The 12,633-nt window shown below is 38.1% G+C and overlaps 1 protein-coding gene across 19 annotated transcripts in view; it reads right to left on the reverse strand.

Annotated features, from left to right (window-relative positions):
* Positions 1-12,633, reverse strand: part of CCDC138 (coiled-coil domain containing 138) — a 188,544-nt gene that overhangs the window by 161,070 nt on the left and 14,841 nt on the right. For all 19 annotated transcript variants that reach the window (XM_057309185.1, XM_026516035.4, XM_026516026.4 and 16 more), the window contains exon 6: positions 11,643-11,801. In XM_057309185.1, the coding sequence (XP_057165168.1) occupies positions 11,643-11,801 (159 nt within the window). The remainder of the gene's footprint in view (positions 1-11,642; positions 11,802-12,633) is intronic.

The following is a 12,633-nucleotide window of genomic DNA, read 5'->3' on the forward strand; positions in this document are numbered from 1 at the left end:
ACATAGTGATAAAGGGATCAATCCAACTGAGGAAATAACAACTTAAATACCTATGCCCCAACATAGGAGTACCGAAAGACAATAAGGGAAATTGATGGAAATACAGTATCAACTGGGGACTTTGTCACCCCACTTACATCAGTGGACAGATCATCCAGATAGAACGTCAATAAGAAAACAGTGATTCTGAACAATACATCAGGCCAGATGGACTTAGCAGATATACACAGAGCACTCTATCCAAAAAGAGAATACACATTCTTTCCAAGTCCACATGGAAACATACTTTTCCAAACACAGTGGTATGAAACTGGAGATCAATTACAAGAAAAAAGGAAAAAACACAAACACAGAGAGGTTAAACAACATATTACTAAATAACCAGTGAATCAACAAAGAAAGAGAGGAAGTAAAAAAATACCTGAAACAAACAAATATGGAAACACATCACTCCAAAATCTTTGGGACACAGCAAAGGAAGTTTTAAAAGGGAGATTTACAGCATCACAGGCCGACCTCAAGAAACAAGAAAAATCTCAAATAAACAATCTAACTTCACACTTAAAGGAACTAAAAAAGAACAAACAAAGCCCAAGATCACAGAAGGAAAGAAAAAATAAATATCAGAAGAGAAATAACTGAAATAAGACTTTAAAACTGGTAGAAAATAGAATGGAAAAAATGAACAAAATTATGAGCAGGTTATTTAAAAAGATAAACAAAAACCTACAGCCAGATGCACCAAGAAAAAAAGGGAGGACTCAAAAAAAATAAAATCTGAACTTAAAGAGCAGTTACAACTGACACCACAAAAATACAAAGACTCTTAAGAGACTATTATTAAAAATTATATGCCAAAAACTTGTATGACCTAGAAGAAATAGATAAATTCCTAGAAACACAATCTTCCCAGACTGAACCAGGAAGAAATAGAAAATCTGAACAGACCCATTACTAGAAATGAAATTAAATCAGTAATCAAAAAATGCCAACTAACAGATGGCTTTACAGGTGAGTTCTACGAAACATTCAAAGAACAGTTCACACCTATCCTTCTCCCAACTATTACAAAATTATTTAAGGGGAAGGACAAATTCATTCTGTGAAGCCAGAATTACTCTGATATATTTCAGGGATGCAAGAATGGCTCAATATTCGCAAATCAATGTGATATGCCGCATTAACAAAATAAAGGATAAAAATCATATGACCATCTTAACAGATGCAGAAAAAAAACATTTGTCAATAGGCAACATCCATTCATGATTAAAACTATTAACAAAATGAGTATAGAGGGAACATACTTCAACACAATAAAGGCCAAATATGAGAAAGCTACAGCTAACGTCACACTCAATGGTGAAATGCTGAAAGCTTTTATTTTAAGATTAGAAACAAGACTATAATGCCCACTTTCACCACTTTTATTCAACATACCATTTGAAGACCTAGCCATAGCAATTAGAGAGGAAAAAGAAAAGGCATCCAAGTTGGGAAGGAAGAAGTAAAACCGTCACTATTTGCAAATGACAATATATTATATATAGTCAACCCTAAAGAATTCACCAAAAACTATTAGAACTAATATGTGAATTCAGTAAAGTTGCAGGATACAAAATTAATATACAGAAATCAGTTGTGTTTCTATACTAATACCAAAGTAGCAGAAAAAGAAACTAAGAAAACAATCTCATTTACAATTGCACTAAACCCAATAAAAATACCTAGAAATCAATTTAGCCAAGGAGGTGAAAGACCTGTATTCTGAAAACTGTAAGGCATTAATGAAAGAAGCTGAAGATGTCACAAATAAATGGAAAGATATACCATGCTCATGGATTAGAACAAATACTGTTAAGATTTCCATACTACTGGAAGTAATCTATAGATTCAATGCAATCCTTACCAAAAAATGCCAACAGCATTTTTCACATAATTAGAACAAATAATACTAAAATTTGTTTGGACCATGAAAGACCCCAAATAGCCAAAGCAACCCTGAGACAGAACAAACCTGGAGGTATCATACTCCCAGATTTCCAACTTTACTACAAAGCAGCAGTTACCAAAACAGTATAGCGTTGGCACAAAAACTGACTTGGAGATCAATGGAACAGAACAGAGAGCCCAGAAATAAACTAAGGCTTATATGGTAAAGTAATCTACTACAAAGGAGGAAAGCATATACAATGGGGAAAAGACAGACTCTTTAATAAATGGTGCTGAGAAAACTGAACAGCTACATAACAAAGAAACTGGACCACTTTCTCATACTATATACAAAAATAAACTCAGAATGAATTAAAGAGCTAAATGTAAGACCTGAAACCATAAAGCTCCTAAAATAAAACAATGGTAATAAACTCCTGGACATCAGTCTTAGCAATATATTTTTGGTCTGTCTCTTCAGGCAAGGGCAACAAAAACAAAAATTAATAGTTGCAGGGAAAAAACCACAATTCGATCTACATGAAACTAAAAAGTTTTTGCACAGTGAAGGAAACCATCAATAAAACAAAAAAGGAGTCCACTGAATAGGAGAAAATATTTGCAAATGATATATCCAAAATATACTTGGATACTAATTAATATTCAAAATACATAAAGAACTCATACAGCTCAACAACAAAATAACCCAATTAAAAAATGGGACGTGGTCCTGAAAAGATATTTTTCCAAGGAAGATATACTGATGGCCAATAGGTACATGCAAAAATGTTCAACTTCACTAATCATCAGGGAAATGCAAATCAAAGCCACAATGAGATTATCACCTTACAACAGTCAGAATGGCTTGTATCAAAAACACAAGAAATAACAAGTGTTGGCAAGGATATGGAGAAAGGGAAATCTTATGCACTGTTGGTGGGAATATAAATAGATGCAGCCACTCTGGAAAACACATGGAGGTTCCTCAAAAAATTAAAAAAACTACCAAATGATCCTTCAATTCCACTTCTGAGTATTCATCTAAAGAAAATGAAAACACTAATTCCAAAAGATATATGAACACCATTGTTCACTGCAACATTATTTACAACAGCCAAGATATAGAGGAAACCTAGGTGTCCACTGATGGATGGATAAAGATGTGGTAAAAATACACAGTGGACTATTACCGAGACATAAAAGGGAATGAAATTTTGGCACTTGTGACAACATAGAGGAACATTGAGGGTATTATGTAAAGTGAAATAAGTCAGAGAAAGACAATCACTGCATGACTTCACTTTTATGTGAAATCTAAAAACAAAACAAATGAACAAACAAAACAGAAACAGACTCATAAAAGAAGGAACTGGTATGGCTGCCACTATGGGAGGGAGGTGGGCAGGGGAGGGCAAAAGGGGTGAGGGTGGTCAAAAGGTAAAAACTTCCAGTTACAAAATAAGTCAGGGATGTAAAGCATCAGAGAGAATATAGAAAAGCATAGAGAATATAGAAAATAATATTATAATAGCATTATATAGTGACAGATGGTAACTAGTTTAATATGGTGAGCATTTCATAATGCATAAAAATGTCAAATCGCTATGTTGTACATTTGAAACTAACATAATGTATGTCAACTATACTTTAATTTATAAATAAACAGATTCCCGGGACTTAAGATGGCGAAGGAGTAGGGGTCCCCTTTTACAGCTGGTTCCCTGAGTCGAGCTGGATAGGTACCACACCAACCAGAACATCCACGGAATCAGCCTGAGACGCAAGAAGATACATCTGGATCTCTACAAATGAACATCTCCAGCACTGAGTATTGAGGTACAAAGCGGGGAGCCGTGAAACCGCGCACAGATAGCGAAGATAAACGGAAGGGGAGGGAGCCTCCGCACTCAGGAGCCGGGAAGCGGTAGCCACCTGCACTCGGGAGAGGGCTGACTCGAGGACCAGAACCCACGAGAGAGCAAACTGAGACCGTGAGCCGGGGAACGCGCGTGACCAGACTGAGAACCAGAGCTCCGGAGTGCGCCCGAACCACACTGAAACGGAGGTCCGGAAAGCGCGGGGCGGCTGGCGGTGTTAGAAACAAAAAGGACAGAGACGCGCCAGCCCTGGAAATGAGGGCGGGAAGCCGGGTGTGGAGCGCACATCCCGGGACGCTGTAGGGTTTAGCAGCACCAACAGAAGCAGAGTTAGAGTGGCCAGAGGAGCTCAGTGGAGAGCGGACTGCAATCCCTCTGTCTGTGACAGAGGCTGGGATTCGGATACTGCTGCTCTATCAGAAGAGGCACAACAAACCGCCAGGGAAAGCTGCCAGAGAACAAAAGCCTGGAAATGCTGGCTCACACTGTGCCCATCCCCATCCCCCATCGCAGGGGACAGGGAGACTCTACCCAAACAGGGTTGCCTGCGAATCGGCGCGGCAGGCCCCTGCCCCAGAAGCCAGGCTGAAAAATCAAGAAGCCCACATCCCTAAGATCCCTATAAAACAAGTGCACACCGCATGGGTCCTGGGCAATAATTTGGGCTCTGGACAACCCGGCAACCTCTCCTCATCAGAATGTCGAGAAGGAGAAATCCCGCTCAGCAAAGAAAAGACAATGAGCCTGTGGCCTCTGCCACAGAACTAATGGATATGCATATAACCAAATTATCAGAAATGGAGTTCAGAGTAACAATGGTCAAGATGATGTGTAGACTTGAAAAAAAATATTAACGAGAATACAGAATCTCTAGGGGCGGAAATGAGAGTGAATCTGGCAGAAATTAAAAATACTATGAATCAAATGCGGTCAAAACTAGAGGCTCTGATGGCCAGGGTGAATGAGGCAGAAGAACAAATCCAGCAAATTGGAGGATGGCTTAGTAGAAGAGAAAGCTAAAACAGAAACTTGGCTCAAAAAAATCCAATCTCAAGAATGTAGGTTATGGGAGATTACTGACTCAATGAAACGTTCCAATGTCAGAATCATCAGCATCCCTGAGGGGGTGGAGAAAAACAGAGGTCTAGAAGAGATATTTGAACAAATTGTAGCTGAAAACTTCCCTAATCTAGCAAAGGAAACAAGCATTCGTATCCAAGAGGCAGAGAACAACCCTCCCAAGCTCAACCACAACAAACCTACGCCACGTCACGTCATAGTGCATTTAGCAAATATTAGATCCAAGGATACAGTATTAAAAGCGGCCAGGGCAAAGAAATTTCTCATGTACCAAGGCAAAGGTATCAGAATTACGTCAGACCTGGAATGAGAGAAAGGGCTGGGGGGCATTTTGAAAGCTCTTTCAGAGAAAAACATGCAGCCAAGGATCCTTTATCCAGAAAGGCTGTCATTCAGAATTGATGGAGAAATAAAGACCTTCCAGAATCGCCAGTCACTGACCAATTTCGTAACCACGAAACCAGCCCTACAGGAGATATTAAGGGGGGTTCTATAAAAGTAAAAAGGCCCCAAGAGTGCTATAGAACAGAATGTCACAATCTATAGAAACAAAGACTTTACAGGCAACATGACATCATTAAAATCAGATCCCTCAATAATCACTCTCAATGTAAATGGCCTAAATGCTCCCATAAAACACCACAGGGTTGCAGATTGAATAAAAAGACATGACCCATCCATTTGCTGTCTACAAGAGACTCATTTTGAACCTAAAGATACATACAGACTGAAAGTAAAGGGATGGAATACCATCTTTCATGCCAATGGACCTCAAAAGAAAGCTGGGGTAGCAATTCTCATATCAGACAGATTGGATTTTAAACTAAAGGCTATAGTTAGAGACACAGAAGGGCACTATATTATTCTTAAAGGATGTATCCAACAAGCGGATATGACAATTATAAATATCTATGCCCCCAACAGGGGAGCAGCAAGATACACAAGCCAACTCTTAACCAGAATAAAGAGACATATACATAAAAATACATTAATAGTAGGGGACCGCAACACTCCACTAGCAGCAACCAAGAGATCACCTAAGCAGAAAATCAACTAAGAAACAAGAGCTTTGAATGCCATACTAGACGAGCTGGACCTCATAGATATATATAGAACACTATACCCCAGAACAAAAGAATACTCATTCTATTCTAATGCACATGGAACATTCTCAAGAACAGACCATGCTCTGGGTCACAAAACAGGTCTCAACCGATACCAAAAGACTGAAATTATTCCCTGCATACTCTCTGACCACAATGCCTTGAAATTGGAACTCAACCACAAGGAAAAATTTGGAAGAAACTCAAACACTTGGAGACTAAGAACCATCCTGCTCAAGAATGATTCGATAAACCAGGAAATCAAAAATCAATTTAAACAATTTATGGAGACCAACGAGAACGAAAACACAATGGTCCAAAACCTATGGGACACTGCAAAGGCAGTTCTAAGGGGAAAATACATAGCCATTCAAGCCTCATTCAAAAGAATAGAAAAATCTAAAATGAAGTTTTTATATTCTCACCTCAAGAAGCTGGAACAGCAACAGAACAGGCTTAATCCATGCGCGAGAAAGCAGTTGATCAAGATTAGAACAGAGATCAATGAATTAGAAACCAGGAGCACAGTAGAGCAGATCAAAAGAACCAGAAGCTGGTTCCTTGAAAGAATAAATAAAACAGACAAGCCACTGGCAAGACCTGTCCAAAAGAATAGAGAAAGGACCCAAATTAATAAAATTATGAATGAAAAGGGAGAGGTCAAAACCAACACTAATGAAATAGGAAGGATTATTAGAAACGTTTATCAACAGCTATATGCCAATAAATTAAGCAACCTGGGAGAGATGGAGGCCTTCCTAGAAACCTATAAACTACCAAGACTGAAACTGGAAGAAATTGATTTTTTAAACAGACCAATTAATTATGAAGAGATTGAAACAGTGATTAAAAGCCTTCCAAAAAACAAAACGTCAGGCCTGATGGATTCCCCGGGGAATTCTACCAAACATTCAAAGAAGAAATAATACCTATTCTCCTAAAGCTATTTCAAAAGATAGAAACAGAAGGAAAACTACCAAACTCATTCTATGAGACCAATATTACCTTGATCCCCAAACCAGGCAAAGACCCCCTCACAAAAAGGAGAATTAGAGACCGATATCCCTGATGAATATGGGTGCCAAAATTCTCAACAAGATCCTAGCTAACAGGATCCAACAGTACATTAAAAGGATTATCCATTATGACCAAGTGGGATTCATCCCTGGGATGCAAGGGTGGTTCAACATTCACAAATCTATCAGTGTGATATATTATATCAACTAGAAAAAAGCCAAAAATCATATGATCCTCTCAATAGATGCAGAAAAAGCATTTGAAAAAATACAGCATCCTTTCCTAATTAAAAACTTCAGACTGTAGGGATAGAGGGTACTACATTCCTCAATCTCATAAAAACCATCTATGAAAAGCCTACAGCAAATATCATTCTCAATGGGGAAAAGCTGGAAGCCTTTCCCTTAAGATCAGGAACACAACAAGGATGCCCACTCTCGCCATTATTATTCAACATAGTATTAGAAGTCCTTGCAACAGCAATCGGACAACAAAAAGGGATAAAAGGTATCCAAATCGGCAAAGAAGTCAAACTGTCTCTCTTCGCATATGACAAGATACTCTATAAGGAAAACCCAAAAGACTCCACCCCCAAACTACTAGAAGTTATAGAGCAGTTCAGTAATGTGGCGAGATACAAAATCAATGCTCAGAAATCAGTTGCATTTCTCAGAGGGGAGGCGGGTGGGGGAATGGGATAAACCGGTGATGGGTAGTAAGGAGGGCACGTATTGCATGGTGCACTGGGTGTTATACACAACTAATGAATCATAGAGCCTTACATCAGAAACCGGGGATGTACTGTATGGTGACTAACATAATATAATAAAAAATCATTAAAAAAAAAAAAAAAAGAAATCAGTTGCATTTCTATACACGAACAATGAGACTGAAGAAAGAGAAATTAGGGAATCTATCCCATTTACAATAGCACCAAAAATCATACGATATCTCAGAATTAACTTAACCAGAGAGGTAAAGGATCTATATTCTAGAAACTACAAATCACTCTTGAAAGACACTGAAGAAGAAACAAAAAGATGGAAAAATATTCCACGCTCATGGATCGGAAGAATTAACATACTTAAAATGTCTATGCTACCCAGAGCAATCTACACTTCCAATGCTATCCCAATCAAAATACCAATGACATTTTTCAAAGAACTGGAACAAACAGCCCTTAAATTTCTGTGGAACCAGAAAAGGCCCCAAATCACCAAGGAATTGTTGAAAAGGAAACACAAAGCTGGGGGCATCACGTTGCCGGATTTTAAGCTGTACTACAAAGCTGTGATCACATAGACAGCATGGTACTGGCACAAAAACAGACACATAGACCAATGGAACAGAATAGAGAGCCCAGAAATGGACTCTCAGCTCTTTGGGCAACTAATCTTTGATAAAGCACGAAAAAACATTTGGTGGAAAAAAGACAGTCTCTTCAGTAAATGGTGCTGGGAAAATTGGACAGCTACATGCAAAGGAATGAAACTTGACCACTCTCTCACACCATACACAATGATAAACTCCAAATGGATGAAAGACCTCAAAGTCCTAGAGGAGAGCATAGGCAGCAACCTCTACGACATCGGCCACAGCAACCTTTTTCATGACACATCTCCAAAGGCAAGAGAAACAAAAGATGAAATGAACTTGCGGGACTTCATCAAGATAAAAAGCTTCTGCACAGCCAAGGAAACAGTCAAAAAAACTAAGAGGCAGCCCGCGGAATGGGAGAAGATATTTGCAAATGACACTACAGATAAAGGACTGGTATCCAAGATCTACAAAGAACTTCTCAAATTCAATACACAAGAAACAAATAAACAAATCATAAAATGGGCAGAAGATATGAACAGACACTTTTCCAATGAAGACATACAAATGGCTAACAGACACATGTAAAAATGTTCAAAATCATTAGCCATCAGGGAAATTCAAATCAAAACTGAGATACCACCTTACACCAGTTAGAATGGCAAAAATTGACAAGGCAAGAAACAACAATTGTTGGAGAGAATGTAGAGAAAGGGGGTCCCTCCTACATTGTTGGTAGGAATGCAAGTTGTTACAGCCACTCTGGAAAAGAGCATGGAGGTCCCTTAAAAAGTTAAAAATTGAGCTACCCTATGATCCAGCAATTGCACTACTGGGTATTTACCCCAAAGATAAAGACGTAGTGAGGAGAAGGGCCATATGCACCCCAATGTTCATAGCAGCATTGTCCACAAAAGCTAAATCGTGGAAGGAGCCGAGATGCCCTTCAACAGATGACTGGATTAAGAAGATGTGGTCCATATATACAATGGAATATTACTCAGCTATCAAAAAGAACGACTTCTCAACATTTGCTGCAACATGGACGGCACTGGAGGAGATAATGTTAAGTGAAATAAGTCAAGCAGAGAAAGACAATTATCATATGATTTCTCTCATCTATGGAACATAAGAACTAGGAAGACTGGTAGGAGAAGAAAGGGATAAAGAAAGGGAGGGTAATGAGAAGGGGGAATGAAGCATGAGAGACTATGGACTCTGCGAAAGCAACTGAGGGCTTGGGGGAATGGGATAGGCTGGTTATGGGTAATAAGGAAGGCATGTATTGCATGGTGCACTGGGTGTTATACGCAACTAATGAATCATCGAACTTTACATCAAAAACCAGGGATGTACTGTATGGTAACTAACATAATATAATAAAAAAATATTATAAGTGGAAAAAATACTAAATACTGCCATTCCCTCAAAATATTGCTTAGAGGTTACAAAATAGATTTTTACAAAAAGGATGTCCTCTAGGGTGCATTGTTAAAGCAATAAACAGCTTGAGGACTAAAAAAAAAAAAAAAAAAAATTTATAAATAAACAAACAGCTGGGCTGACTGCTTAAAAAAATAAACAGTCTCCAGAGGATTATAACCAGATCCAGAATCTGTACAATATCCAAAAGGTCCCAAATAGAATCCAAAAGTCACTGAACATACAAAGAACCAGAAAAATGTGATTAAGTCTCAAGAGAAATGCCAATTCTTACATGATCCAGACGCTGAATTTTTAGCTATGTTCCCTGAGGTAATTACAAATGAATGCAAATGGAAAGATAAAAATTCTTGTAAGGAAAATTAAACATTATTAAAAGAACATAATTAGCAATTTTAGAACATTAAAATACCAGAAATTAAAAATTCATTAGATGATCTCAATAGCAACATGGAAATGAAAGAAGAAACAATGAATGTAATGGTAGATAATAGACATTATCAAATCTGAAGAACACAGAAGAAACACAAGGGAAACGAGCAAAGCCGCAGCAGTCTGTGGTATAATAGGAAGACCTAACACATGAGTTACTGGAGACACAGAAGGATGAGAAAGCAGTTGGAACATAAAATATAAGTGAAGAAATTTTGGTTAAAAACTTCCCAAATTTGGTGAAAGACATTAATTTACAAAGTCAAGATGTTCAGTGAACCCCAAACAGGATAAACTCAAAGAAAAGCATGTGGAGATACCTCATAATTAAATGGCTGCTGAAAACCACAGATAAAGAAAAATCATGATTGTATTTACATGATATTCTGGGAAAAAGTAGAAATACAGGGACAGAAAATAGGTCAGTGATTACTGGCAGGGGGCAGAGGTGCTAGGGGTGGGGAGGAATAACCTCAAAGGAGCATAAGGTAACTTTTGGGGTGCTAGAGTTATTCTTTATTGGGATTATGGTGGTGATTACAAGACTATATGCATTTTTCAAAACGGAATGAAATTTACTCTATGTAAGTTATACATATAGTAATGTATCTGTTGATAAGAAACAAAGTACACCCTACCACCTACATAATTTTCTTGATAAAAATATTCAACCTGAAAAAATCCTTGGGAAACAATCAAGCCAATCCAGAATATGACATACTCCACAAGACTACTGGCGTGGAATCTTCAAAGAAAAGTCTCACAAAAAAAATGGTTGACTGCTCCAGATTCAAAGAAACCAAAAAGATATAAAAATCAAGTATAATGCATGAATTCTATCTAGTTCCTTGATCAGAAAATAAAACAAGCAATAAAAGATTTCAAGACAATGGGGCACCTGAGTGGCTCAGTTTGTTAAGAATCCAACTCTCAGTTTCAGTTCAAGTCATGATCTAGGAGTTGTGGGATTGAGCCCTACATTGGGCTCCATGCTCAGCAGGGAGTCTACTTGAGATTCTCTACCTCTCCCTCTCCCTCTCCCTCTCCCACTCGCATGCACACATTCTCTCTCCCAAATAAATAAATAAATAAAATCTTAAAAAAAAAATCTTAAGACCCAATTGGGAAAATGAATGCAGACTACATATGAAGTTAAATTATTCAATTAGCATTAATTTCCTAATATGATAATGATGTGGCAAATGTCCTTATGCTTAGGAGATACACAGTCCAAAAATTAAGCACTGATTAGACTAAGGAAGTATTTAGGGGTGCTGAGTCATGATTTTTGCAAGTTAGTTTCAAATGGTCCAGGAAAAACTATGTAGGGGGAAGGGGGAATGGAGAAGAAATAAAGCAAATATGGCAACATGCTAATAACTAGTGAATCTAAATTAAGAAAAACAGAAATTACATTACTCTGAAATCAATGCTATATAGTTACCTCCTTTATAATCTGAAATCTTGTAAGAACCTCTTCTTCGACACCTTTAATTTTACTCAATGCAGTTTCATGTCTGAAAAGTAGTTGTTCTCTTTCAACTAAAAAACGTTCCCGCTTTTGAAGTTCTTCAGCAAACTCCTGTTGTGCTGCAGTTTCACACTGTATTAAAATGTCAGAGTCATGTGTTTTTAGAAAGTACATTCACGACTTCTACAAATTATATTTTATTTACTGAGGTTGTAGCTTAATCAAATGGTGTTTAGGACTACATGGGTCCAAGTAAAATCTGGGCTACAGTAATAGCTGAACTACCACAGCAAGTAAGCTTGCACAGAAATTCTATCTTGCTGCAAAATGACATGACACCATAGTGAGATTCCATTATGAGGACTCTAGATAATGTGGGGTCCAAAATGCATCTGTACCATGAAGAATAATCCTCTATTCAGCTTCAATTCCATGCTCCACTTCAACTTCACCATCTGTTCTTTCCCTATACTCTCCACCCCCTCCCCTTCTTGTCCTTCACTTGGGCTAAAAGACTCCAACCCTGCATTATAGCACTAACCCCAAAGCCACACTGCTCAATACCAATGGAGAAAACACACACCAGAAAAAGTTGTACTATTGTAAATTCAGGGAACCTCTACCAGATTCTCAATGCAGTCCAGAAATCATTTTATATTTTCATGGTTGGCTCGCTCTCTCCTACTCTCCACAGTGCCTATTTCAAACCTTCTCCATTCTTTACTTTGAACATCTCACCTACTACATGATTCTGTGCAGACAGCCTCATCTCTAACTTCACAGGGAAAATAGAAGACAGCAGAAGGAAACACCAACCTCCTGCCCTCAAGACAGGTCTCTCCTTCCCTCCCATTACAAAGGCAGACTCAGGATCTTATTGCCTTCTGCCTTCTCTGGATACTGCTGTGCTGATAATCCCTCTAATATTTTTAATATCTCCAATCTCATTTGAAATGGAGTTGCT

This window comes from Ursus arctos, unplaced genomic scaffold (genome assembly GCF_023065955.2).
Source record: "Ursus arctos isolate Adak ecotype North America unplaced genomic scaffold, UrsArc2.0 scaffold_8, whole genome shotgun sequence".
In the NCBI taxonomy this organism is placed as follows: Eukaryota; Metazoa; Chordata; class Mammalia; order Carnivora; family Ursidae; genus Ursus; species Ursus arctos.